The sequence below is a fragment of the Artemia sp. Qi Xiang Cuo genome, chromosome 6 (genome assembly GCF_049724085.1).
Source record: "Artemia sp. Qi Xiang Cuo chromosome 6, ASM4972408v1, whole genome shotgun sequence".
Lineage (NCBI taxonomy): Eukaryota > Metazoa > Arthropoda > Branchiopoda > Anostraca > Artemiidae > Artemia > Artemia sp. Qi Xiang Cuo.
The window spans coordinates 25311940-25338051 of NC_142799.1; the positions used below are offsets into that span (position 1 = coordinate 25311940).

At 35.3% G+C, this 26112-nt stretch overlaps 1 protein-coding gene and 1 pseudogene across 1 annotated transcript in view; one reads left to right on the top strand and one right to left on the bottom strand.

Moving 5' to 3' along the window:
- LOC148951031 (uncharacterized) overlaps positions 1-20529 on the bottom strand; it is a 138520-nt gene extending 117991 nt beyond the window's left edge. Inside the window, exon 1 of the mRNA XM_089090569.1 lies at positions 20218-20529. Coding sequence (XP_088946695.1) covers positions 20218-20289 — 72 coding nt within the window. The 5' untranslated portion in view covers positions 20290-20529. The remainder of the gene's footprint in view (positions 1-20217) is intronic.
- A 19-nt stretch (positions 20530-20548) lies between these two features.
- LOC148951033 (structural maintenance of chromosomes protein 4-like) lies at positions 20549-25458 on the top strand (annotated as a pseudogene).
- Positions 25459-26112: the final 654 nt, after the last annotated feature.

A 26112-nucleotide genomic window follows, 5' to 3' on the forward strand; every position in this document is an offset into this window, starting at 1 on the left:
AGGAGCATGATGCATAAAAATGTTTATGTAGCTCATTACGGGGGGGAGGGGGATGAAGAGAAAGTACCCCTCCTATACAGAATAAGTTCTGCTTATTTTAGGGTTTAATGATGCTCTTTACTTTCATGTGATAATACTTGTTACTGTTTGTTTAATAGCAGAAAAGGCGGTGATGTTCGGTCTTGGCCGTCTTATTAGCTAAGAACTTCTATGGATCGTTCACTATGCCCAGATATCAACATGTACTAAGGGTATCCCCTGGAAACGACACACACACCTGAGTAAATCAAAAGACACTATGAACGTCCGCTATTTCCCACAAACTGCTTCAGAGATTGAGTTGAAACTTCCAAGTAGGGTTGCATGTTAATTATACCTGAAACTCTGAATTACAGAAGGCACCAGAGGTAAACTGAAAGACTTTTTTTTTGCAGATGGTGGGAACACCTCTAGTTTGAGCTGAGTAAAACCGATGATTGAACCCAGCATAACAAAAAAAACTTCTTTAATACGATTCACTGATTCACATTTTTTTTTCAACTCCTCAATTAGGGCTGGAATGCTCTTTCAACGAAAGGTTCTTTTTCCATGAATTCAAGCATATAACAGAGCATTAGGTGTTTTTTTCTTCAACAGAGCATTGTTCTCAGTCTACTCAGTTAAGTGACTAAGCAAGACGTTTACCTATCCCAGAATGGTAACCAAATTGGCTATCAAGGAGGCACACTTGTGCCTCTATAAAGAGATGACCCACCACAATGTTAAGCGATTTCCGGTCCTAGCGGTCGCAGAGAGACAGCAGTAATTGCATTTTGTATCCAAAGTTCCAACTAGGAAACGTGCAAAATTTTACCCCCCTCCGACTTTATCTTCATGGGTAAAAGTGGGCCGGAAGTTTCGACCCTTCGACCACAACCCCCTTTTAGCGTCGTCCGATTGGGCTGAAATTTAGAGGTTAGGCTTTTCTAGGGCACGGGAGCATATCCTCGAAATTTCAGCTCAATCCAATCACCCCTTCCCTGTATTCAAAAAAACAAATATAGCCACTTAAAGTTCAAAATTTTTTTTTTCTTAGCCACGCCTACAGGCCACAGTTGGCAACTGATCCGGGTAAATGAGAACTCATTTGAAGCAGCATTTGACCTGTTAGGGCCTTTTGATATTTTCAGACCGAAAAAATTATCCCCCGAATTTACATTTACGAAAAACCTCGTTTTCCTATAAGAGCCCGCAAGCTGTCAAATCAGCTAACAGTTAGTCAAGCAATAATAAGTAATAAACTGTACAAAAACGTGCAGAAATTATTTGAAAAAAACTACGTTTTCTAAAGAGTTAAAGAGGCTGAGTTACAAGGTCGAACCTTAAAACGTACAGGAATTAGGAGGCACAGCTGGGGGGCTGCCGCCCCCCAAACCCCCGCTTTCACAGCATAAAAAAAAGTGTTTTAAACTGAAAGGAGCGACATTAAAACTTAAAACGAACAGAAATTATTCCGTATATGAAAGGGGCTGTGCCCTCCTCAACGCCTCGCTCTTTACGCTAAAGTTTGACTTTCTCACAACTCTTTTTTTTAAACAATAAAAACTTTAGCGTAAAGAGCGAGGCGTTGAGGAGGGCACAGCCCCTTTCATATACGAAATAATTTCTGTTCGTTTTACGTTTTAATATCGCTCCTTACTTTCAGTTTAAAAAACTTTTTTTTTATTTAAAGGCTGTGAAAGCGGGGGTTTGGGGGCGGCAGCCCCAAACCCCGTAGTTTTTTTCAAATATTAACTTTTTAAAACCCAGCAAACATGTGATCATGACAAAATGCGTATCATACACGATCTTTTTTTCATTTATTGATTGTTGACCAAATAGTTTTAGCTGAAACAAGATAGTCACTGTGATAGTCATAATAAACAAGAGTCACGCCTTAAAGCGCGTAATGTCGTAACCATTTTAATTTGAAACAGAAATTTTAAAGTTAAATAAACAAAAGAATTATCACAAAGATACAAATAAAAATCACGTAAAATAAAAGATCAAGATACCTACCATCTCGTCAGTTCTGCATGCTTCAGCCTACTACCTCAATACTTCTTGTAGTCAAAAATATCCGTCTATTAACTTACACCCTAAAAGAACCTAACAAACACATTGCATTGAGGCCAGTTTCCAAGTTTATATTCATTTATTTCCAATTGTAAAAACAGATGCATAAAAAAGAAACTACATACTAGAATAAATAGTCAAATGAAAATTCAAATGTGTGGAACAGAGAAATCACAATACAAGACAAACAAACTAATTTAATGGGAATTTAAAGCATACTCATTATTAGATCAGTTTAAATCACTCAGTTTAGCGTGAGTCTTCATTCAGTTAAGTTTTAGTTGAACTTTCAGTTTAAATTAATCGATATAAATGATAATTAAAACCAATTCAAATTCAACCAAATTGAATATTAACATCGCAACAAATTTATGCCCTTGTCACTTCTAGCTCTCTGGAGAAACCCTGAGCTGCTTTCCATTTACGCTTTTTCATTTTTAAAACAAAATTATGACGAAAACAAAACATCTGTTACATTTTTAGTAGAGAACATCTATGGCTTGAACGACATTTTGGCCAAGTAAAAAGAATCCCATTTTATCGTTTTGAGGGAGTTGCCCCAAAATTGTGTGTACAGTTCAGGTAAAACAAACCCTTGTACTGAGCCGCAAAAGGTCCAAGTGCATGATACTTGTCAGATTTTAACAATCCTCTCTAATAGCCATAACAAATGCTAATTTTATACGGTACACGCTTCACTGATTGTATATCAAACACTTAAAATGTGGCTAAATATCACTTCCTATGGCAATAATTAAAGAAAGGTTTTGATGGTAAGGTTACGTTTTACGAATGAAAGAATGTCAAAAATAACGCTTTTCGGTAACAAAACTCAAATAAAACGCAGGGCGTCCTGAAACGGGATAAGTCACAAAGGAGAACCACAGGAGTTTCGTTAATGGGATCAAGGAGTCAGGTTGTTTCCAGATGTAGCATAATTGTGCGAAACGTAGCAAAGGTAAGAAAGTAGCGTCTAAACCTAGTCCTCTTCAATACCGCATAAAATTGTAGTATAATCAAGGACAATACGGAACAATTCATATTGTCACATCCAAAAACAAAACGGACATAAAAGATGGTTTTTCAAACTCTCCGACCAAATTAAAGTAGAAATTTTTGGATGAAGCAACAAACTACGAGTCGTTTGGTATTTTTTAGTTACGTTCAGGTGGTATGTGGCAACAAATAGACGCACCCAAGATATTTGAATTCAAAGGCACGTGGTGAAGATTATCTTTTTTTGAGATTTAGATAGATTTCATGTTGCTTGTTATTTTTGGTAAACGGTGAGCGAATTTTGATGTACTGCTCTATTTTTCTCTGAGTATCACTTTTAGGATACGAAACTAAAAAAAAAGAAGCCTGTATTGAAAAAAAATGCATTGGTAGAAAGCCCATTTATCTTACTGCTAGCCGTTTGGCCTAGCAGTTTCAACTATTGTTGGTGGTGTAACATGGTTCAAGAATTGGTCGGTCAATAGCCAGACACCAACTAGACACAAAAATATTGTCAAAAATTATGTGAAAAAGCTCATCAGATATTGTTGTCTAAACTACAACGAAGTTTGCGAAGTCCTGGATGAATGAAAAGAAATTTAGATAGTCCAACTTGAAACAGCTGCAACGTCATAAATAGTGGTAAGGCTATGATAACACTGTTAGTTGACTTTGAATCAGCTTTCAACCACGTTTGCAAGAATTTCATTTGTCGAATTCTAAAAAAGATGAATTTTCTGGATGAAGTCATCAAGTTCCTCTTCAATTATCAGATAGAAGCACAGTTTATATAATTAGCAGTAAGTTTACCGCAGATGATTTCTGGCTCTTCATTCTCGGTGCGAACAAAAAGTTCCTCCCACTTAATTGTGCACTTATGGATTAGTGTGTTTGGGTCAATCAATGAGAAATGGTTAGAAAGTGCATTATTCGTAATTGCGAAAGCAGAAAAAAACTTGGTGAGCCGGCCAAGTGGTTTGCAACTGTCCCATCTCGCAGGTATGAATTAATTTATATACAAATTATTACAATATATTATTTACATAACGTGGAATCGACTGTTTGGCCTTTGTAGGATTTTATAAAAAAAAGGGGGCGGGGGGTTATGAAATTTGTGAAAATAAGGAATTTTTTTTCTTCTAATAACTGGCGGAATAGGTGTGATGGTTTCAGGGGCGGATTCAGGATTTTTTTTGGGGGGGGGGGGGGCGCAAAAGCGGTTTATACGAAAAACATAGGTTAGGAGCAAGTTTAATTAAGGTAAACTTGCGTTAATTAAGTAAATTAAACTACTTTGGATTACGTTCGGGGAATCCTCCGCGGCCCCCCCCCCTCTGGATCCGCAACTGGATGGTTTATCTTTTTTTTCACGTCGTGATAATTATTTTCTCAGATTGTAGTTCCTGTGATACTTTAAGTCTAGTTACCTGTTTTGGCGGAGAGCCGAGATAAGACTAGTTTCGTTTTCAATCAATGTTTTCGTATGAAATGGGCAGACCTTTCCTGAACTTTAAAGAATAGGCCCTTCCGTTAGAAAGCCTCGGTGCCTTCCGAACTTTGACGCTGATAAAGGCTTCTTAACAATACCGAAGTTAGAACTTGGGTATTAATTATTGGTCGTTGTGGTATAAATTGCCACCAATATCCTAACCAAGAAAATATCAGGTAACTTCTAAGAAGTGTTTTTTACAAAATTCTTAAGGAGTGTTCAGAAATTTAAAGAACATCATTCACTTTAGTGGCAAATCCGAAATTTTAGGGGGCTTTATGCTAGAAAAGCTCCTATTATAGACTATTCTTCCAGTTTGTTTACCAGAAAATAAATAAAATGCATTTCTTACTGCTGAGTCAGTATAATCTTAGACCTTTTACGGCACAATTTCCAAAATATTTCTAAAACTATTTATATTCAGTGTTACAGCCATACCAACTATTCTCCTTTTCTTTTTTATTCTTTAATAATAATTTCTGGTCGTTTTGAGTTTGAGTTATTGTAGGCTTCTATTTCTACTGATTTTAAGTTTAATATGGCCTTTACTTTTCTTTAAAAAAAACTTTCTTTTTCGTAAAGTTTTCGTAGTATATATATATATATATATATATATATATATATATATATATATATATATTTATATCGGCGCGTACAAACAGTTCCTCTCATTTGATCTGCCATCAGCGGTCCAATTTCCCTGGAACATGTATTTTGGGAAAAACTTTCTCAAATTGTCCTTGGAACCAACTTGAGACTTCCACACCTATTTTTAATTAATAGAAACCTCTAATAATAACATTGCACTACTAATTACCGATTTTCATGTATGTATTGGAATAAATTAATTTAAAGTTAGTTTCTTCAAAATTAGTGTTCCAACGTTGAAGACAAGTTTCGCGTTCAAGAGAGATCTGACTTGTCTACCCGTGAAAAGATCTAATGCCGCTTATGCTTATAGGTTCTCTGGAGCACTTGCACCGCGGTCCGGGTTTTTATAATGGGTGAGATAGGGAAAGATCATACTGCTAATTATATAAACTGTGGATAGAAGCTACAAAGTTCGGGTGCAAAATTAGTCCTGGAGACCCGTAACGGACTTGCCGTGCATGCAATATACAAATTGTAGCACGCAAAGTGTAATAATAATAACAAAAAAAAAAAAATGCTGAAGGAATTGGCCATAAGAATGTTGCTGTTGTGGAAAAAAATGTTTCTGTAAAGGCCTTCACGGGTGGTAGAGACAAGGAAAGAGTCTCACCAGAACGTCGTCAAGAGTAGGGAGATACAGCTTACTGTTTGTTTTGTGGAGCATAATATTCTCTTTGTCACTAATGATCACATAGTCAAGACACTGAAAGTAATTAAATAAAAAAAACAAGTTTTTTAAACTGAAAGTAAGGAGCGACATTTAAACTTAAAAACGAACAGAAATTATTCCGTATATGAAAGGGGCTGTCCCCTCCTCAACGCCTCGCTCTTTACGCTAAAGTTTTTTATTGTTTTAAAAAATAAAGTTGTGAGACAGTCAAACTTTAGCGTAAAGAGCGAGGCATTGAGGAGGGGACAGCCCCTTTCATATACGGAATAATTTCTGCTTGTTTTAAGTTTTAATGTCACTCCTTGCTTTCAGTTTAAAAAACTTGTTTTTTATATATTTAATTTCTGATCGTTTTTTAGTTAATGTAGCTTTTATTTTGGCTCACCGTCATTGAATAACTAAACAAAATTTGCATAAAATTTTTACTTTTCTTTTGCTAAATGGCTGTCTCTAAATTTGGTTCTGACGTAATTTACAAATTAACTTACGTAACGAACTTCTATATTCGTATATTTTTCTTCTGGCAAAAAATACAAAGTTGCAGATTTTTGCAGATATGAGCTTGAAACCTATGTAATAGGGTTTTTTGATACGCTGAATCTGATGGTGTGATTTTCATTAAAATTATTTCATTTGTAGGGGATGTTTCCCCCCTCTTTAAAAAATCAGGTAAATTTTCTCAGGCTCGTAGGCTTTGATGAGTAATACTAAACTTAATAAAATTTATATATTTAGAATCAGCATTATAAGCCCATTCTTTTGATACATTTATTGACATCAAAATTCCGTTTTAAAAGTATCTATTACTATTTAGCGGTATCGCTTGTTTTTTTTTTATTACGTTTAGGAGGGGGTTCTCCCCTTAGTCAATAACACGCTGTTTACGTTAAATTAAAAAAAAATATGTTTCACAAACCTCTGAATCACAAAGGCCGTTTAATTAGAACAGATAGCTCTTTTGAAAGCACTAAAAAAAAAACCGTAGCGTAAAGACCAAGGTATTGACTTGGGGGTGGACCCCCTCATATACGTAATAATTTCTGTTCGTTTTAAGTTCTAATGTTGCTTCTTACTTTCAGTTGAAAAAAACTTGTTTTTTTAATTTAATTTCTGATCGTTTTTTAAATAATGCTTGGAAATCCGGCGCCCCCTTCATAGAAATGTCCCTTATCCCAAAGAAACATCCTCCACGGAGATTCTCCCGAGTAACCCCCTCCTCCAGAAAAAAAATCCTTCCTGAAAATGTCTGTATACTTCCCAATAACCAATACAATATGTAAGCAATGGGCAAAGTTGTCAACTTGCACCCTTTCCCCTGGGAACTTTGGGGGATTAAGTCATCCTAAAAGACATATTTATTAGTGTTTCGACTATGCCGAAAAAAATGGCTATCTAAAAATTTTAATTGGGTGACTTTGAGAAAAAAATGAGCGTGGGAGGGGGTCTAGTTGCCCTCCATTTTTTTTTTTGGTCACTTAGAAAGGGCACTAGAACTTTTAATTTCCGTTCCAATGAGCCCTCCTACGATATTCTAGAACCATTGGGTCAATACGATTACCCCTGGCAAAAAGAAAAAAAAAAAAAAATAATAAAAAAAAAAAAATAAACACGCATCCGTGATCTTTCTTATGGCAAAAAATGAAAAATTCCAAATTTTTGTAGATAGGAGCTTGAAACCTCTACAATAGGGTTCTCTGATACGCTGAATATGATGGTGTGACTTTCATTAAGGTTTTATAGCTTTTAGGGGTTGTTTCCTCCTTTTTTCTAAAATCAGCCAAATTTTCTCAGGCGCGTAACTTTTGATGGGTAAGATTAAACTTATATATTTGAAATCAGAATTAAAATCTGATTCTTTTGATGTATCTATTGGTATCAAAATTCCGTTTTTTAGAGTTTCGGTTACCATTGAGCCGGGTCACTCCTTACTCACAGTTCGTTACCACGCTTGTGATGGCTTGTGATGGTTGGAGCTAGTAATTCCGTTTACAAAAATCTGAAGGACTCAAATGACTTGGTGCTTCTATTCAAAAAATGAATTAGTAAATAATGCCCTAAAAAAAAAAAAAAAAAAAAAAAAAAAAAAAAAAAAAAATCCATTAATGGGTTGTACAACTTCTATATATATCTCACGAAATAATGCATCCTTGAGGTGACTGATTACTTTTGGAAATAGTGCGAGATATCCTTCCATATAGTCTACACATCTACCGTAAATGGGAATTGAATCGTGAACTTCCCTCCACCTTCTTTCTATGTTGAGCATGTGCTCCTGTTATGGGGTCAACGAAATTTAGACTGTGATTGACGCGTAAATGCTGACAGCCATGAATAGGCCATCCAACTGTCACTGATTATAATTATACCTGGAAGGATTCTGTGTCGCCTTATTTCCAACAGCGTAACTGCTTCTATCCTGTACACCAAACATAAATGAATTTCCAGTCTCACGCTCTATACCACCAAATACCCAAACACCATCGACAACGTGACCTCGATTATACTTACGCTTGCCAAATTTTGTTCCTTCTATCTCAGCAACAACTCCTTCTTCCCCCAAAGGAGCGGAAATTGAGTGACATGTATTTACAAGCCTATCTCCAGAACTACAAAAATTTACAGAACTCCAATCCACAATACTACTACTAACAACTCACCGCAGCACCAAGCCGCCTAAGGCCAACACAGCTACGCACGCTCCTCTTCCATCCCAATCTATTCAAAGCCTCCCTTTTTACGTCCGTCCATGAAGTTCCCATTTCCTTTACATCTTTCTTTATGACGACCTCCCACCCCAGACGAGGACGACCTGCTTTCCACAATGGTCTGTATTAAAATACCAAAATTGTCAGCCTGCAAGTCCTCCCTTGAATGATTAGTCTGAAGCCAGAGCATCAAAATACAGAAATTTTGTTTAAGTGTGAATTGGCCATCCACGTGTTGTGATAAATCGATATTCTAAATTAAACTTGATCCTAGAAAAATCATGATCATCACGGATAGGAAAACGCCTGGTTTTCTGGCAACAGAAGCAATTTACAGCTGTTAGGCCAATTTGACTACAGAGTGGACAATTTCTACTTAATTGCATGCCATTGTTAGGATACAGTCCTAAAACTGCATCAGCTGTGGAAAATTGTATCATACCGCCACATAATTTGATATCACAGAAATTATAGGACATTTTCAAGCAAATCTGTTAACAGATTAAAGCATTTCGTCATTCCTTCAAAGGTGAAAGCTGATCTTATACATCTATCTTGCGATTTCATCGAGTGAATTTAGTGAAAACTCTGTGTATTCTGTTGCTATCCGCCATTTATTTCGTGCGTAATAATAATAAAAAAAAATCTGATGGAAGTCTGATGGTAGTAAAAATTACTTGAAAGTAAATTGAAGTAAAAAAATATTACTTCGCACTTTATGCAAAGTACGCATGAAAAACTGAACTAAATTAGCCAAATCGTGATATTTCCTTATATTTTTACATGATGTCCCGGACGTCCTCGTGGAACGTCCGGATAGTGAAAGACTATTCATGGACGGGGAAAGACTACTTATGGACGGTGAAAGACTATTGGAAGTCTTTGAAACATGCATTTTTGCAGGATGCTTAGGACATTTCTATTCCCAAGACAACATCCTGTTTTAGTCGGGCAATTTTGTGTCTCAGTGAAGTTTTTTTTTTAAATATAAAAATATAAGAAAACATCACGAGTTAGTTGGTTAAAACTAGTTTTCCAGCTGTATGTTGTATTAACTGCAAAGCAGTAATTTTAGTTCGTTGGAAGTTTCAACTTTGCTCTTGACTTACACCAGAAAAATTCTTCTTTTTCAATTTTGAATGCAGGCGGCAAATTGTTCTGCTTATAGCTTCCAACCATGATAAATATAAATTGCTGTTGTCATTCCTGAATTAATTTTAAACAAAACATTTTTCATTAGGTGTTTTTTTTCGAAACGTGTCCTTCTATTTTTCACTAACTAAGAGGCTGGGAGGGGTAGTATTCAAGAAGGGGGGCTATAAGCTTCCGGTTAGGGCTTTCAACCATGGATATTTTACAGTGGCGTTATCAAGATGAATTTATAAAGGGCTTGTACATATGCTCATTAGTTTTTAAATGAGCCTTTAAACAGCTCTCCGTGATGTTCCAGTACAGTTGCCTACTAGCACCAGAGAAAGCAAAAAAGAAATATAGAGATACATCAGTGCTTCAAAATATCAGGAAACGACTATTGATGGCTATATAAATTAGGCTTACATTTTCTGTAGGCTACCTAAGAATTTTCCGGCTTCTTATACTGTTTTGTTGCATCATTTTCAGTTCCTCCTATTCGAGTAATAGAGTATCAGTATTAGATGTATTTACGGAATAGCAGTGGTGCCTATTCACAAAAATTAGGGCGTGGGACAAAAATGTGGTGTTCAGAACTTAGTAGGGGGGGGGGGGCAATTTTTTTCAATTAAAGTACCAAAAAAGCCAATTTTAAATGAAAATAACGAAAACTCAAAACATCTTGCCAGGACATGCTTTGGGTTATTAATTCAGCGTTGAAAAGCTCGACAATTTTTGAAATCTAATTTTAACTTTAAAATAGCATTCAATTAGGTCCAACTTGAAATTCAAAATGAAGACACAGGAAACTAATTATACAATACGAAAATATTCATTATAGCTATAGTTTGCGTACGGTACCCTTACTGACAACCAATAAGAACTGTCCTTGTGTAGTAATACTTGTGTGTTATATTGTATATAACAGGTAGGCATTTAAAGTTGACAAGTTGTAAATAAAGGAGTTGGTAAGTATTGTATTTATAAAAACTTTAAAATACTAACAGTTGAAATTGTTTAAGGTAAGCACCGATTTATACTTTTAACTTTAACATGGGATGAAATGTGAACAGAAAATATGCTGCAATACTCATTATATAAAGAGGAGGGGTGAAATTAGGACATTGAAAAACCTTCTCGGGGCATACTTTAGGCTGCACATCCATACCTGAAAGTTTTATTTCCCTAACCCAACTACTTTCCAAGATATCAAAAAGCTCCTAAACTAGAATTTTACCCAACCTTCAACAGACTGCTGAAACTCGCAGAAACGGAACGGCTTGCTGCTCATCATTGCATTGTGACACTTCTTGATCTGTGGAGAGCTCTTGAAATGTTTTTCGTGCTAGCTTCAGCAGAAGACCGTCAAGTTGCTACAGACAAAATCTTGCCAGAAATGAAGAGTCCGTTTACAAAGGCGTATTTGCTCTTTCTTAATTATACTCTCATCAATTTTAACTTCTTATTCCAATCGGCCAAGATTCTCATTGGAGATTTGCAGTCTGAGCGTGAAAAATACTTCAAGACGCTAAGTATCAACTTGATTAAACAAAAGTTTCTCAAGGACTGTACAAAAATGAGTCTGTCAGATCTGAGTCCTTTCCGACAATTAGAAAACGTCTTTTCAGGAGTGATAAAATTGCCCATGAGGACGTGAGCACTTTACGAAAAAGGTGTTTAAGTTTATGAATTACCGCAGCGAGACAGACGCAGAGGCGAATTCTGCACGCTGATATTTGCTACATATATGTCCCTACAGACAATTAGATAAAGCTCCCCAATTCCGAGAACCCTTATGAAGCCCTTCCATCCTCTGGTCAAGAAAACGAATCTGAAAGCGAAGATGAAGATCAGTGAATACCACCTTCATTTTTTACTCTTTTTGTATGTACTTGAAGTAAAATTTTGATGACGAGGTAAGACATTTTGTTTTCTAAGGCCACCAACCGCTTCAAGAAGAAAAACAACTTGTAGCGAAAACGGAATTTCGGCAAATAACCGAAATTGTGAACCAAGATCCTTCCCTTGGACAACCCTTTTATCTATTTTCTATTCTATTTTTCCTTTTACTTATGACTGTTTCTTATTTTAGTTTTTTTCTTACATTTTCTCTGTTCTCCGTAGGAACGAATTGCCACAGCCAGGTGCAATTTCTCCTTCTTCTTGTTCTGCTGTGCGGCGATCTTGACCGCGTTTTAAACACAACGTCAAAGCTGAAGTAACAATGCTTGATATTCAAAGATTTGGACTTCCATATACAACAATCATGTTATCTGAGCTTGCTGATAGACTCCCTAAGACAGTAAAGGCTTTCCCAACTCGCCTTTTCCACCTCCTTTATTAGATAAGGGTTTTATTGTGTATTTGGTCGTATTTAGAACTAGTGTGTAATTATGACTTCAACAAACTTATTAAATTTGAAATACTTTGCTTATTTCTTTAAACATATATACTCGTAATTTTAAACTTTATGTTCGTAAATTTTTCAAAAAGGATATATTTTTTTTTAAAGTTGTTATGACAGCTGATTAAATATCTTTGTGTTAGAGCAATGGCAAAATAGGTCAGAATTGGCATTGGATCGCTAGTGAATACTGTGAACTGAGGAAGTTGCACACTTTACTATATATAATCGATCATAATTGTCCATATGAAATTAATTGTTTGAGCTGAGGTTAACACAGATTGTGATATGAGCACTATTTTGTTGATTTATTAGAAACACGCTTATAAAACAAAAGTAAATGTTAAAATACTTCAATAAAGAAATAATAGCACATTATTCACATTTATAATTTTCTTTTGAGGTAAGTAGAAGGTTTATTCAGTCTAAGCAATTAAATTTTACGAATTTTGGGGTAGTTAATACAGACAGTATCACCAGGAATAGCTTCAAATATTTGTAAGCATACTTCAGAAAAAGAAATGGTTTCCATTTTTTTTTAATCATACTTACTTGCATATGCTGACCAATTACGTGAACGTATTCTATCTGATTTTTATAATAGGTTATTTTCAACAGAACAAGAAAGTCATAAAAGGTCACACATCGATTTACCTTCAAATATTCAGTCTGAAAATTATTCTTGCAGTAGGAACTTGCTAAGATTGGGTCAATTGAATCCTTCGTTCACTTTTTCTGTTAAGATTCTTGGTATTTGAGTAAAAGACCTTGAATGATTCATGATCTTGATAATACGGACTTGCGGACCTTTCAACATATTAATCTTCCAATTTCTCATTCAGTTTTCACTTTTTGGCCAGAACCTTTTGTTTTCCAGATCTTCAAAATTTTCTTACTTCATGCCTTGAAAACTAAAAATTATAATGATCATTTTTTTCTATTATTGTTATTCTTTCTACGTATCATAATAAAGACTGATAAATACTGGGCTGGCTACATGACTCCCTCTTCTCGCGAATTAATCCGTTTCTTTTCTTTATCCTTTTTTTTAAGAGAAAAAACAAAGGAAATTTTGAGAATAGTAGAAAGCCTCAAAAGGCAAAATAAATGGTGGGCTTTGATTGTTTAGCCAAATTTAGCTTTTCATTTCTCGTTTCAAGGCGTCACGTAGAATTGTTAGTTTACAACCAATTTTCGGGTTAACAATATCATCATCTTTCTTTTTTACTTTCTTTTTCTGGATCTAAGATAAGAAAGCCTTTTAGCTAATATTATAGGTGAAGAAAGCAAGCCATAAATGGCATCCGCAGAAATAAGCTGATACACTAACAGTGGACTCGAACCCGTTGTAACTTCAGGTGTTGGCAAAGTCTTGGTGTAAGTTATGTAGAACTTTTGACCTACAATCTATTTTCACACCACTGTCTTCAATAGTCGGTGGCGAAAAGATGAATCCTTAAACACGTGTTTTTTCAGAGCCAATAGTAATATCAATTAGCAAGTCCTGGTGTCGCTGATTATGTGGTTTGGAATGGGGGTCAGCGGCCTGATCCTATAAGCTCAGTCAGAGTCGATCCAGGTCTAAATGGGTACCTGGAGGAAGGTAAACAGGAAGGGTGTGCGAAAAAAAGATGGCTGCCCCCCCCCCATTACACTTCCTGGCTGAAGAGCCGGAAATCAACACCGAAGATAGGGACTGTAAAAGTCCAGTGACGTATTCTTTACCGTTTTTTTTATTAGCGATGTGAAGCAATGGCATGTGTGTTTGCAATATATCAAACATTAAATAATTTAGATTGCTATTGAGTCATTATAAACTTAAAAAGAAAACAATATTACACGCAGGTAACGATCCACGCAGCGATATTACAGATCTCCTGATTATCTGCCTTCGGCCGAGAGTGCTATGAGTGGTTGGGGTTATCTGACACTGTTTTCTTGTCGACCCCATGTTTTTTCTCAGATTTTGTCAAGCATCCAGTTGGAGATCAGTCGACACTAGTTGAGCTTATAGGGTCATACGACTGGCCCCCTGTCTAAAACCAAATTATCAGCGACGCCAGGACTCGAGCCCCTCCTCCCTTACGCATAAATAACTGTTCAATAGGGAAAACTGAAGACGGTCCGTATGAAGCTGATGTCTGTAAGGAGACGTCCACTGTGTATGTGAACAAAATATCCAGAAATTAAAAAAAAAATCACTATCAAATAATAGGATTTTCCCTATTAAACGTCATGGAAAGGCAGTATCGTCTTCGAAAATATCCTCTATTACATATATTATTACAAGCCCAGCACCCCAACAGCTAACCTCGACTTTAGGTGATGATAATTCTAAAACGGAGGCAAAAACACTGCTATTCCGTTTTGGAACAAAAACAAAAAAATTAACGTTAGGCTTTTACTTTAAAGACGCGGCATTTAAAAGAATAACCATGCAAACAATAAGTTAGCTTCTTTCATTAAAGCCACATATCTTTTAGAGAATTGTTTTGAATTCGTTAAATTTTAAAACTAAGGTTTATTTACCATCACCAATTCATCATCAAACATGTTTAGTATGCATGGACGGGGTTGTAACTGCACTGAACCTTACAACAGGTCAATACTAAACAAGATTCATTTCGCATTACTTATCTTCCAAATTTCGAGCCGAAGCTCTCTCAAGCTAATTTCTGACAGAGCATTGTCAAATATTGCCAAGCGACGCCACTATGTGAATTCCAGCTCGTATGTTAGACTGAAAATGAAATTCTAAAAATATCTTACTATTAGAATTCTTGAAAACAGTAAGACTCCTTCGAATACCTTGCTTAAATTAGAATAATAATTGCACATGCAATAGTTTATCTTTAGAAAGTAAATTTTTTATTTATTTTAAATAATTCTATGCCAACCAAATTCCTTTTTTTTTTTTACTCTAATCCAATACAGAAGTAAGCTGAATTTTCACCAATTTGGAGACGTTTTTTTCTTTGTAAGGTCTGAAATCTGACAGCCGAGGAGAGAGAATTCTTTCAAGAGCCTGGTTTCATCGTGTCACTGAAAGCATTTGGCAAACTTTGGCGGTGGGAAAGAGCGTGGGAAAAACGTTCCAGGTATTTTAACTATTGTTACCGATCACTTACTTGTAGATTTTTTTTTACTAATTAAAAATATTCTGCTGTTCAAATCTATTTTTCTCATTATTTCTGCGAGTTAGAAAAGGAAAAATATCATATTTTCGGTAAAAAGAGAAACTCCAGTTTCTTAAGAATGAAACAGGCTATATGAAAGGGGATTAGCCAATCGATACAGCCCGACTATTTTGGTAAATTTTAGGTTACAAATATTAACTGAAAAAAAAAAATATAACCTAGCATCTTTTCCAATGCCATAGAGAATTTCTGCCTAATTCCATCAAGTCTTCCGATGTGTTCTATGTAAGGCGAAAGTCTGATAGCAGAGCCTTCAAAATTATAGTTAATTGCAAAAAGCTCATTATAAGTAATCATATTGACCTGCTGCTTACATGAAAGGGCATACACCTCAAAGGAAAGGGCTTCATTTTTAGAAGCACTTAGATGAGGGTATAGGCTGAGTTATAGCTCAGTCCATATTTATAGACAGTCAGAGCTGTGTCAAAGCAATGAGGAGAAACACAAGCATTAGAAATATACTTAGAGGTGACATACAAAGAAAAATTTTTCTTTGTAAAACTACCAATTTTGGCAGAATTTCAAAAACCTGACTTGCATTTTAGCTACAAAACCCTTTCTCGATCTTACCCTACAAAGAAAAGCATACTATGCTGCAGTCGTGTGTTGTTTCTTTTTAGGTTCAGCTTTTGAAGCACCGCAGGTTACCAGCGCGACACTAAAAATCACAATGGGAAACTTAGGCTTCCAAAACAATTTAAAAGCTAACTCCCTTTTACACAAGTAATTTTTTTTTTAAACAAAACAACGGAGAGCCCTTTTTGTTAGGGAGACCAAACTATATTTTCTTTTCCAAGAATAGACATACACTAGGTGAATTAACACTTGGACCCTCCAAAGAGTGAAAAAGAAAACGGCTAATTTCACTAGTTTTTCGTCAGAATCGCCACTAAAGGTACCTTAAAAAACTTCAAAAGAAAGCTTTAGAGGGAAGTTCCCATGAAAAACTAAGCAAAGCTTGTCATCCTCTAAAAAATTTACACCCTCTACATCCTCCCCCTCGTTGGTCAGCCAATAATTCACTCTAATTGGACGCTAGTGATTGCCACAGGAAGAAACACTATTTGTCATAATGAAAAACTGATATATTCTTTGGTTTTCCTCATCTCTGATAGCCTAGTAGTACTTAAAACCAACAAAATACGTTTCTCCAAAGGCACATACCTTATACATACATAACATACCGGGTTGTAATGGACGGACAGGACGAAAATTCCATTTCGACGTAGGAGAAAGAAATTATTATTTTCAAAGGAGGAAGACAAAAATGTACCTTGTATATTCAGATGGTCTGCTGGTATATTTAGACCATCCCGTGGGGCTTCAAGTATCGTTCACAAAGTATGATTGGCTTCCAGCCAAGTTTCTTTTAATGAAGATCAGTAACTCGAAAACAATTCCCAATAATGGGAAAATCCCTATTTTAATTTATGCTTGGCATTATTCTAATCATTAACTTCTATTTCCCTGTCATTACCTCTAAAACATATATTTTCTGGAATATAAATTTCTCTTCGTAGTGCCAGAAAATCAAGGAAACTCAGAATCTTTAATCTCTGCTAAGATGGGTTTCATGGCATTTATTAATCTTTACATATAGTGCAGATCGCCAATTCATTCAAAATTTGATTATGTTCAAAACCTTTTTCCAGTTCAAAAGAATTAAGCATTGGTGCAAAGGAAAAAGAACGAACTTGGTATAGCAAAAGAAAGTGTAGCAGAAAAATAATTCTTAGAAACAATTATTTATCAGTGAACTGGTCGATTATGATTTTCCTTAGTTTTCCCTATCAAGACTTGTGAACAATTGTCAGGTTGGGCTGACAGTATTCCTCGAATCATTCACAAAATAATTATTAACTTATTCCTTTTAAGCGACAGAAAACCCCCATAAATTCGGACGTTTCATAAACCAAAGCACCATTATTCCTATTGAATAATGGACAAATTATAGATGATTAAAACTTAACATGAAATCTGAAGTTTCGCTTTGAGGCTAGAGCCAAAGAAGTGTAACAATTTTAAGTTGGCTAATTATTGTTAGAGGGAGTACCAAAGTAACGTTTATACTCAACAGTCTAAACCTTTGCTAACTTCAAGAAATTCAATTTGGACTAGCCAAAGTAGGCCGAACCAGAATACCTAGACCAAACCTCGAGTCAATAGGGCCGTTTTTTTACTGATCAAAGTGCTAAGATCTTACTTCTTTTGTCAGAAAAGGCTTAAAAGTGAAATCTTTGAACCAAGATCTTACATGTTTTGTCGTTTTTATGCAAACGTCTTTCATCATTCTGCTCTGATCAGCGGTCTGAGAACAATGATGAGTATATCATCAAAGTTCTCTCATCATTGTTCTATACGCAGAAAAATGGCGTTCTTCACACTTTTTGCTAACATCAGTGAGCTGTAAGATCTTAGAACAAACATGAGTTAAAAAACGATAATCTTTGCAGAAAGATAAGATCTTAGTGCTAAAACATTACATATGTGCTAACCAACTTAGTCCAACTTTATCGAATCGACAAGTACAAAGACCAAAATAATTTTAAATTTCAAGCTAAAATAATCCCATTCGCACCCTGCATTGAAAAAAACATATACAGGTTGACAAAGCCTCACTAATGAGCTCTACTGATTTTGTCCAAAATTTGCACTTTTTAAATATCCCTTTGCCTAATCTTGGCTGTTCTATGGATGTTGTGTTTTTTGTTTTTTTTAGCTGTTTGCCCTGGAGCACTCTCGTGTAAGGATACAACAATTCAAATGCATGGTTGTATCAAAACCAGTAAGGCAGAAAGTCGCCCTTTTCCTTTCTCCTTTTACTAAATTTTTTAAATCTATTTAACTACTAAGATTTTATTCTTTCTTTACGCTCTTTCTAGTACTGTTTTTGTCCATATATTACTAATTCCTTTTTAAACTCCTTATGGCATATTGCCGAGTTTGATCAACAACCACTACAATACGGTTTCATTTAAGGGTTAGTTCCCGCTTAAAGTCTGACATCTGCAAAACGCATGTTTAAGCAACCTACGGTTTTTGAACATTTCTGCTTCAACTAGAGATATTCAGCGCAACTTCTAGAAAAAACTAGATTTAAATTTGGCCTTAAGTACCTCAATACGATTTGAATGTCCTTTTTGCCATAAAATAAATGATTTATTGCCATAAAATAAAGGACATTAAAATGTCCTTTTTGCTAGAAAATAAACGATTTCTTGCCCTTATTGAAATAAAATAAAGGACATTAAAATGTCTTTTTTGCCATCAAATAAAATAAATTTGCCATAATGATTCTCCATGGCAAGAATTAATTTTTTCAACTATTTTTTATTGTAGATTTAAAAGAATCGTCGTTGCTGTTGGGTTGACGAATTCGCTCTCTTCATCCAAATTTGCAGATAAATGTTAAAAATATCAAATTTATGATTGTTGTGAGTGTTGCATGCACTTACGTGTGGCCTGTCTGTAGGACCAAGGCTTATTCTAAAATGCGATTATATTTTGAAATTACCATTTCAATCCTGAAATCGAAAATAAGACTTATCAAATGATTCGTAAATAGCAAAATTAAGCCAAGTCATGTTTTAGATTTCTTACTCATCACTTTTCAGGTGTGTTAACTCAAAACTATATTAATTAAGTATATTTTAGCAATAAAAGTTAAACTACCGAACATAACTTAGATGTTCATGTTTAAAATTATTGGTTTAAAACTTTTTTAATGTTTAAAGCAACATTTAGACAACAAGAAAATCCTGCTCGGTAGAATTTTCAAAACTTCTCGTCACCTGGACATTATCCTTACGATAATGGTACCGTTTGGAGAAATATTGGCTTTATTTGGTCGCACTACCTGACTCTACCACCTCCATATAGAGAACGTTCAACTAAATTTTATCAAAATTCTTACATGCAAGGTGGGAATACCATGAACACCTTGACGTTTTAAAATCAAGAGCCCCTTCCGATGTCCCTACTATAATATACTATGTGATTTCAGATAGGCAACATGAATATACCACTTGCTTTATGCTTTAAAATCAAATTGCCTTTAACATTGAATTAAAAATCATGTCATTGTACACCTTAATGATTACTATAAGACAAGATGTAGACGTTGGTTTCCAGCCAAATGTAGATGTGGTCTATCTCTTAAAGATTTTAAACAGTAAAATCTGCGGAAAAATCTGAAGAGGTAGATTAGGTTAGAATTGAAGTCTAAGCGTAACATGAAATTCGTAGAGAAATGAAATTTTGATCGCAACATAAAAAATTAGGCGAACTATTAGGCGAGAATTAGTCTCTTTTTTTTTTATCAAACTTTGAGGAACTTAACGGCACCATGTATGCAGATGTTCTAACACTACATTAGGCATCTAGGATATTGACCCACAGAGCACATCTACAGATTCTAATTTGTTATTGAAATTATTGGTTACATTCAAGATGACAGAAAATGATGAAACTCTAAAATCTAAAATAAACGCATATATAACTATTTTACGAAGAATGTTGAACGGAATTATTAAGAAGTATTCTTACAAAAAGGAGCATTTACTTAGCTTTTGACATATTTCATTGGAATATTTGATATACCTCTTTCTCGAAAACACGGACAGTGGAAAGAATTTACGGAATATATTCAAAACAAGTTAAAACTGAAAATCATAAAGTTTCGACAGGAAACCTCCCACCGTCCATATTTGTCCCAAATTTTGTCATAACAGCAATTCATAATCGCACAATTATTTTGTATTTCTCTTTTTTTATTCCCCGTGTTGTGACAATGCCCTGTGTTGTAATGTGACATACTTTGTGTCATTTGGTACGCTATGCTCAAGATAAAAAGAAAGAGGTGGAAGGTCACATCAGGTTACCTTCATGTTTTGCGTATCAGGAAATAACTTGCAGTATAAACTTGTTGTTGTTGAGACAATTCTACTTCTCATTGAGATCTCTTTAAAAAGGTTCTTGTTATTCCGGTATAAGATCTTGACCTGGTAATCATTCTTGACCCTGGGAATATGGCATTGCGGACAAGTTCTTACATTTCTTCATACTCTTCATTGAAAGTTTCAATGTTTTGATCTTGTTATTCCTGCTTTTTCTTATTTAGTTTTCAAGATTTCGCAGGGAGCTTCAGAAGCTTCCAAATTTTCTTGTTTCCAAGAACAGAACAATTTTCTTACTTCACGCCTTCAAAACAAACAGAAATTAGAACCAGATTTTATTAGCTCTCTGTCCATAAAAAAAGAAGCAGATACCAGTTATGAACGAGGAAAGCTAGCCAAGAGGAAACATACGAATAAGCAAGTAAATCCAACTGGCTATATAATTGTTGTTTCTTAAAATTCCTACTTTGTCAAAATTACACGGGAGGACAAAAGCCTATAAGACTCATTGTAAACAAGAAATTAAGAATTCAATCCACAACAATTGTAATTCTATGGATTAATTTGCAAGCCAGCTTTTCTGTGATGTTGTTTGATCTGTCTTATTTGTTCTCCTATGAAAATGCCAATTTTTTTAAAAATCCAAACTTTTTTAGAATCTAAGGTTGCATTCAATCTTAATGTCATTTTTACGTTGCTTCTAATGCGCAACTGACATCGGCATCGACATAAATTCGATTAATACAGCTTTTGACAAATTCATATTTGTAATTCAAATTCAAACAAATCATCAAGAAGCTGACAAAGGCATTTAATAATTTTAAGATAAAAACATTAACTTAATCCTAGAATGGAATTAGCGTCTAGCAGGAACTATTTTAACAAGATAGTTTTTTCTTCATAAAGTTTAGAAATAGTAAATACATTTTAAGAGCCTTAGGAGTGAAATGATCACGAGTCTGGTCATTCATTGAACAAGTTCAACATGTGAATACGCTTCGCACGGAATTTCAAATGAAAAATACATGACAATTATGCAGCCAATTGAAAAAACCTGTAACATTCCACTATAGTTTTCAACAAACTAAAATACAAATAACGGTCAATTTAAACCACGAGTTCTCGACAAAAGTGGGTGCAATTATCCCTGAGGGTACAATAAAGAATTTGTAGGTTGATCTTAGAAACAGATTTCTATACAATGAACTTGTTACATATATCAAATAGTACATCAGTCAAAGTCTTGGCCTCATCTAAAGAGTGCAAAAGTGTTATGATACTCAAAGGAGTGCAGATCACAAAAAAAGTGGAAATCTCTGAATTAAATGTAGTAGTCAGTAGCTAAAAATCCCTTGCGTTACCAATTTTGAATGGGCATATATGAACAATAAAAATGTTTTTCAACTATAATTTAAAAAACGAACGTATTTGCTAGAGATTTACTATTTCTTTTTCTCTTCAGATATTTAGGCGAAAAAAAATTACGAAAAATGTTTCTTAAAACAATTTTACTACTACCACTACTACTAACAACTCATCGCAGCACCAAGCCGCCTGAGGCCAACATATATTGTTGAAATAGATTTTGTTTACGAAGAAATTAAAAACTTTACGGACTCGTTTCAGAAAAAAAAAAAATCAAAAAAAACTAGCGTTTCCTAGAACCATTTTTAAGGAAAACTAGCAAAGATCTCCTTTTTAAAAAATTTTTTTGTGTGTTAAATTCGTCTCTAAACCTAGAATGTCAGTAGAATTGTAGGCTGGAAAAAACTCTTTTGGACAAAGGTCTTTAAGCATCACTGCAATTTTATTTTAATAATGATAAAATGATATTGATCCTCAATTTGCTAACATTATTTCACCACAGGCTCTGAAGCCCTACATGCTTATCCTTAATGTCAAGCCTCATTTATAACTGAAAATTGTTAAGTGGCTGTCGGAGAAATTACATACATCAAGTGAGATAAGATTCCACGTCAACTGGTATTAGCAGCTCATTATACTGAACCTTACTTCATTAGCATGACTGAGACTGAAGATGAGCTAGACGACGAATGGGATTTGCTCCCAACATCGGCCTTGGTTAATAATCAGAAAGGTATAGTTGCTCCAAGACTGATGGGACCATCGTCAGAAGAATACATTTCTCTTGATAAACTGGAAAATAATGGAACCAAAATGGCCAAAGTGCAACGAGCAAAAGACGAAGCTGAAGTGGAAAGGAAAAATCTGGATGCAGAAGTAACAAGATTAATGAAAGAATCCAAAAAGGAAACTGAAGGAATACAAAAGGACAAAACTAAAGTTGAAGTGGAATTGATATCCCATCGAGAGAATGGTCAAGAGGCAGGACAGAGATATGAGTTAGTTAAATCAAAACTTGAAATATACATGAGTACCCATGATAAGACTAAGGGAGATTTGGAAAAGGCAAAAGTGGATTTAGAAAAAGTCACAGAGTTGCGAAAAAAACAAAAGCAGGAAGTTCAAGAGCTTCAATCTCTGATTCCACAAGATGAGAGGGAGCCGAATGATGCCCAAAATCAGTTAAGAATTCTTAAAGAGCAGGAAGCCAAATTAGTCCAAAATCTTTGGTCAAAAAAAGCAAAACTTGATGAAGATAGAAGTGCTATGCAGACCGCTAGATCTAGTAATACAATTGTCAACTTTCTTATGGAGGAAAAATAGAAAGGGAATATGCCTGGTGTATTTGGACGCCTTGGTGATTTAGGAGCAATTGATCCAAAATATGACGTTGCCCTATCAACAGCTTGAGTATATTGTAACTGACAATATGGAAACGGCTAAACAAGTTGTTGGCTATTCAAAAAGACATAGCCTAGGCGTTGCCACCTGCCTTGATTTAGAGAAGCAGGAAGAGTTTAGGCAGATTATGGATCGTCCCTCTCGGTTCCCTGAAAATGTTCCAAGATTATTTGACCTTGTTCAAGTTAAAGACGAGAGTCCGCACAGCTTTCTATTTTGCCTTAAGAGATACGCTCGTAGCTGAGAACTTGGAGCAAGCTCGTCGTATTGCCTTCGGTGCCAAGAAACGGAATCGAGTTGTAACGCTGACTGGTGACGTTATTGAAATGATCGGCACGATGAGTGGTGTCGGTAATCGGGTAATCAAAGGACGAATGGGCCAGAAGGTTAAGACTGATACATCTAGGGATGCTCATGGTAGCGAGGGTGATTTGGAGAAACTCCAACTGGAAGTGGATCAGATTGCTAGTGGTCTCTCTGTTGTTCGCTCTGATATTCGTCGACTTGAAGATTCTTTGACAACGCTGGAAAAGAGAATTGAAGAAAGTAAACAGCTCTTGCAAAGGCTGTTAATGGAAATGGGTGCTCTTGAAGAAAGAGAAAAAAGCCTGAAGAGTCATGTCAATAATTGTGAAATCAAACTGAAAGAGTCAGTTATAGACGAAAATAAAGTAAAAGAATATTTAGACAAAAAGTATTTAGTTGAAAAGGATAAGTCAAAAGCGAAAGTTATTGAAGACAGAGTAAAAGAGTTTGATGCAATGATTGATCAGATAACAAGTAAACGACTGAAACCGGCACAGAAAAAATTGGGAGAGGCTAATAAGAAATGGGAAAAGCTTAAAAGCGAAATGTCAAAATTGAACGCGGAATTAATTAGTGCAAAGCGAAATCTACCAAAAAGTGAAAATAAAATCCGCGATTGGGAAGAAGAGTACAAAGAAAAGGAAAATGAGACTCTAACCAATGCGGAAAAGCGGAAAGAATTCAAAACACAAGGAAGAGAAATTATGGAGGAACTGAATAAAGTGGAAGCTGAGATTGGGGAAAAAGAAAAACAGCTCAAAGCAGCTAAAGATGAATATGACAAAGCACAAAAGGAGGAGAATAAATGCAAAGCGCTAAAGATTGACATTGATAATAAATTGGAAGAGTACACTAATCAAATTCAAGGAAAAGAAAGAGACCTGAAAGATTTTGCAGTGGAAATGGCAAAACACAAGCTGCAGGAGATACCTGGAAAAGAGTTGGATCCATTCCAAAAATATGATACGGAGGAACTAAAAGGTACTGACGTTCTCGCCCTGACACATCGGGTATCGTTTTTAGAAGAATGTTTGCGGAAGAAGACGCCGAACATGAACGCCATTGCTGAATACAAAAGAAAAGAAGAAGTCTATTTGGCCAGAGTCAAAGAGCTAAATGAAGTCACTGAAAAGAGAGACCAAGCGAGGAAGCATCTTGACTTTGCTATTTCGGAGGAAGTTTGCCCAGTATGTAAAACCAACAAATCTGCAAATCCCAATCTTGTTCTTATGGTCAATGTCTGTGTACATCCAATGTGAGAACTGTGTAGCAACACTATTTCGAGTTGGCGGTGCTGGAAAGTGTCCGGTTTGCAAGAATGCTGTCAAAACCAAGAACTACCGTGTAAAGCTGTTCAAAAGCTCAAAGGTTGAAAAAGATGTTGAAATAAGGAAGCGGATCAAGAGAGATTTCAACAAACATCGTGAAGATTTTGGATCGCTTAGGGAGTATAATGACTATCTGGAAATGGTAGAAGATATTATCTGCAATTTAGTAAACGGAGTAGACATTATCGAAACCAACAAGAAAATTGAAAACTACAAGAAGGAAAATAAAGATCTAATTACGAAGAATCGAAACCGTCATAGCAAAGAAGAACTAGAACTTGAAGCTCTTGTCGAGGAGGAAAGAAAGAACACAACAGATGAGAGTTACGCAAAAGAAGAGATTGAAGAAAAACGAAGGAAAAGGATAGCCGCAGAAGCATTCATTGATGAACTCAGTTTCTAACATAGATGGGAAAAAAAATGTTTGAATCACATGTTGCTGCAGCGCAAAAGAGCAAAGAAGAGGAAATCAGACCATCGTCTCCCAAAATTATGCGATTCTCCAGTGGTGCAACACTTGAAACGTCTCATAGGGGAATGTTCCTACCGTTGCCTAAACCTCAAGTTGTTTTTTTTACCAGCCCCCAGTTTTAGATTTGAATGGGCCTTTACCGCCTAGTGCAGAAGACATTAAGAAAAAAGGTTTTTTGAAGCACATTAGAAGTGCCACGACCGCTGAAAGAGCTGGTGGCTATTCTGAAGTCACTTCGTGTATGAGAGCATTGCAAGAAGCAATGTCTGGCTTGTTTTATGTGCTGCGGTCGCAATTAGAGGTTGAATAAATACTCAGAGCATTATTCTTTCCTTTTTTGTTTCTAAATTTGGAAGTATTAAACATTTATAGAAGCCATTGAAAAAAAAAAAAAAAAAAAAAAAAAAAAAAAAAAAAAAAAAAAAACTAGAATGTCAGTAGAATTGTAGGGTGGAAAAAACTCTTTTGGACAAAGGTCTTTAAGCATCACTGCAATTTTAATTTAATAATGATAAAATGATATTGATCCTTAATTTGCTAATATTATTTCACCACAGGCTCTGATGCCCTACATGCTTATCCTTAATGTCAAGCCTCATTATAACTGAAAATTTAAGTTACAAAATTAATGAAAAATAAAAAGTTTTTACTGAGCGCTTAAGTATTAGCAAAAAGAGTTCTATATACCATGGACATCGGCAGGGAGCATGGGAAGAAGCACTGCAACAGCCCCCTTGGGAAATAAGAAGAGATTTTTTGTTTGTTTTCTTAGAGAGCGTTATCTACTGAATACTACAAAAAACTTGAGAAATGATGTGAAATTACTAACATTTCGTGTTTTTTACGCTTTAACTAAGAATTCAGTTAATTTTTAAAAATTATAGAAATAATAAACGGAGAGCAAATTCGTATATCGCCTGGGACAATTAGAAGATAATAGCAAAGAATCATACACTTTGATACACTAAACTGCCACACTTATCCTATAGTTAAATTCTTAAAGGGCTG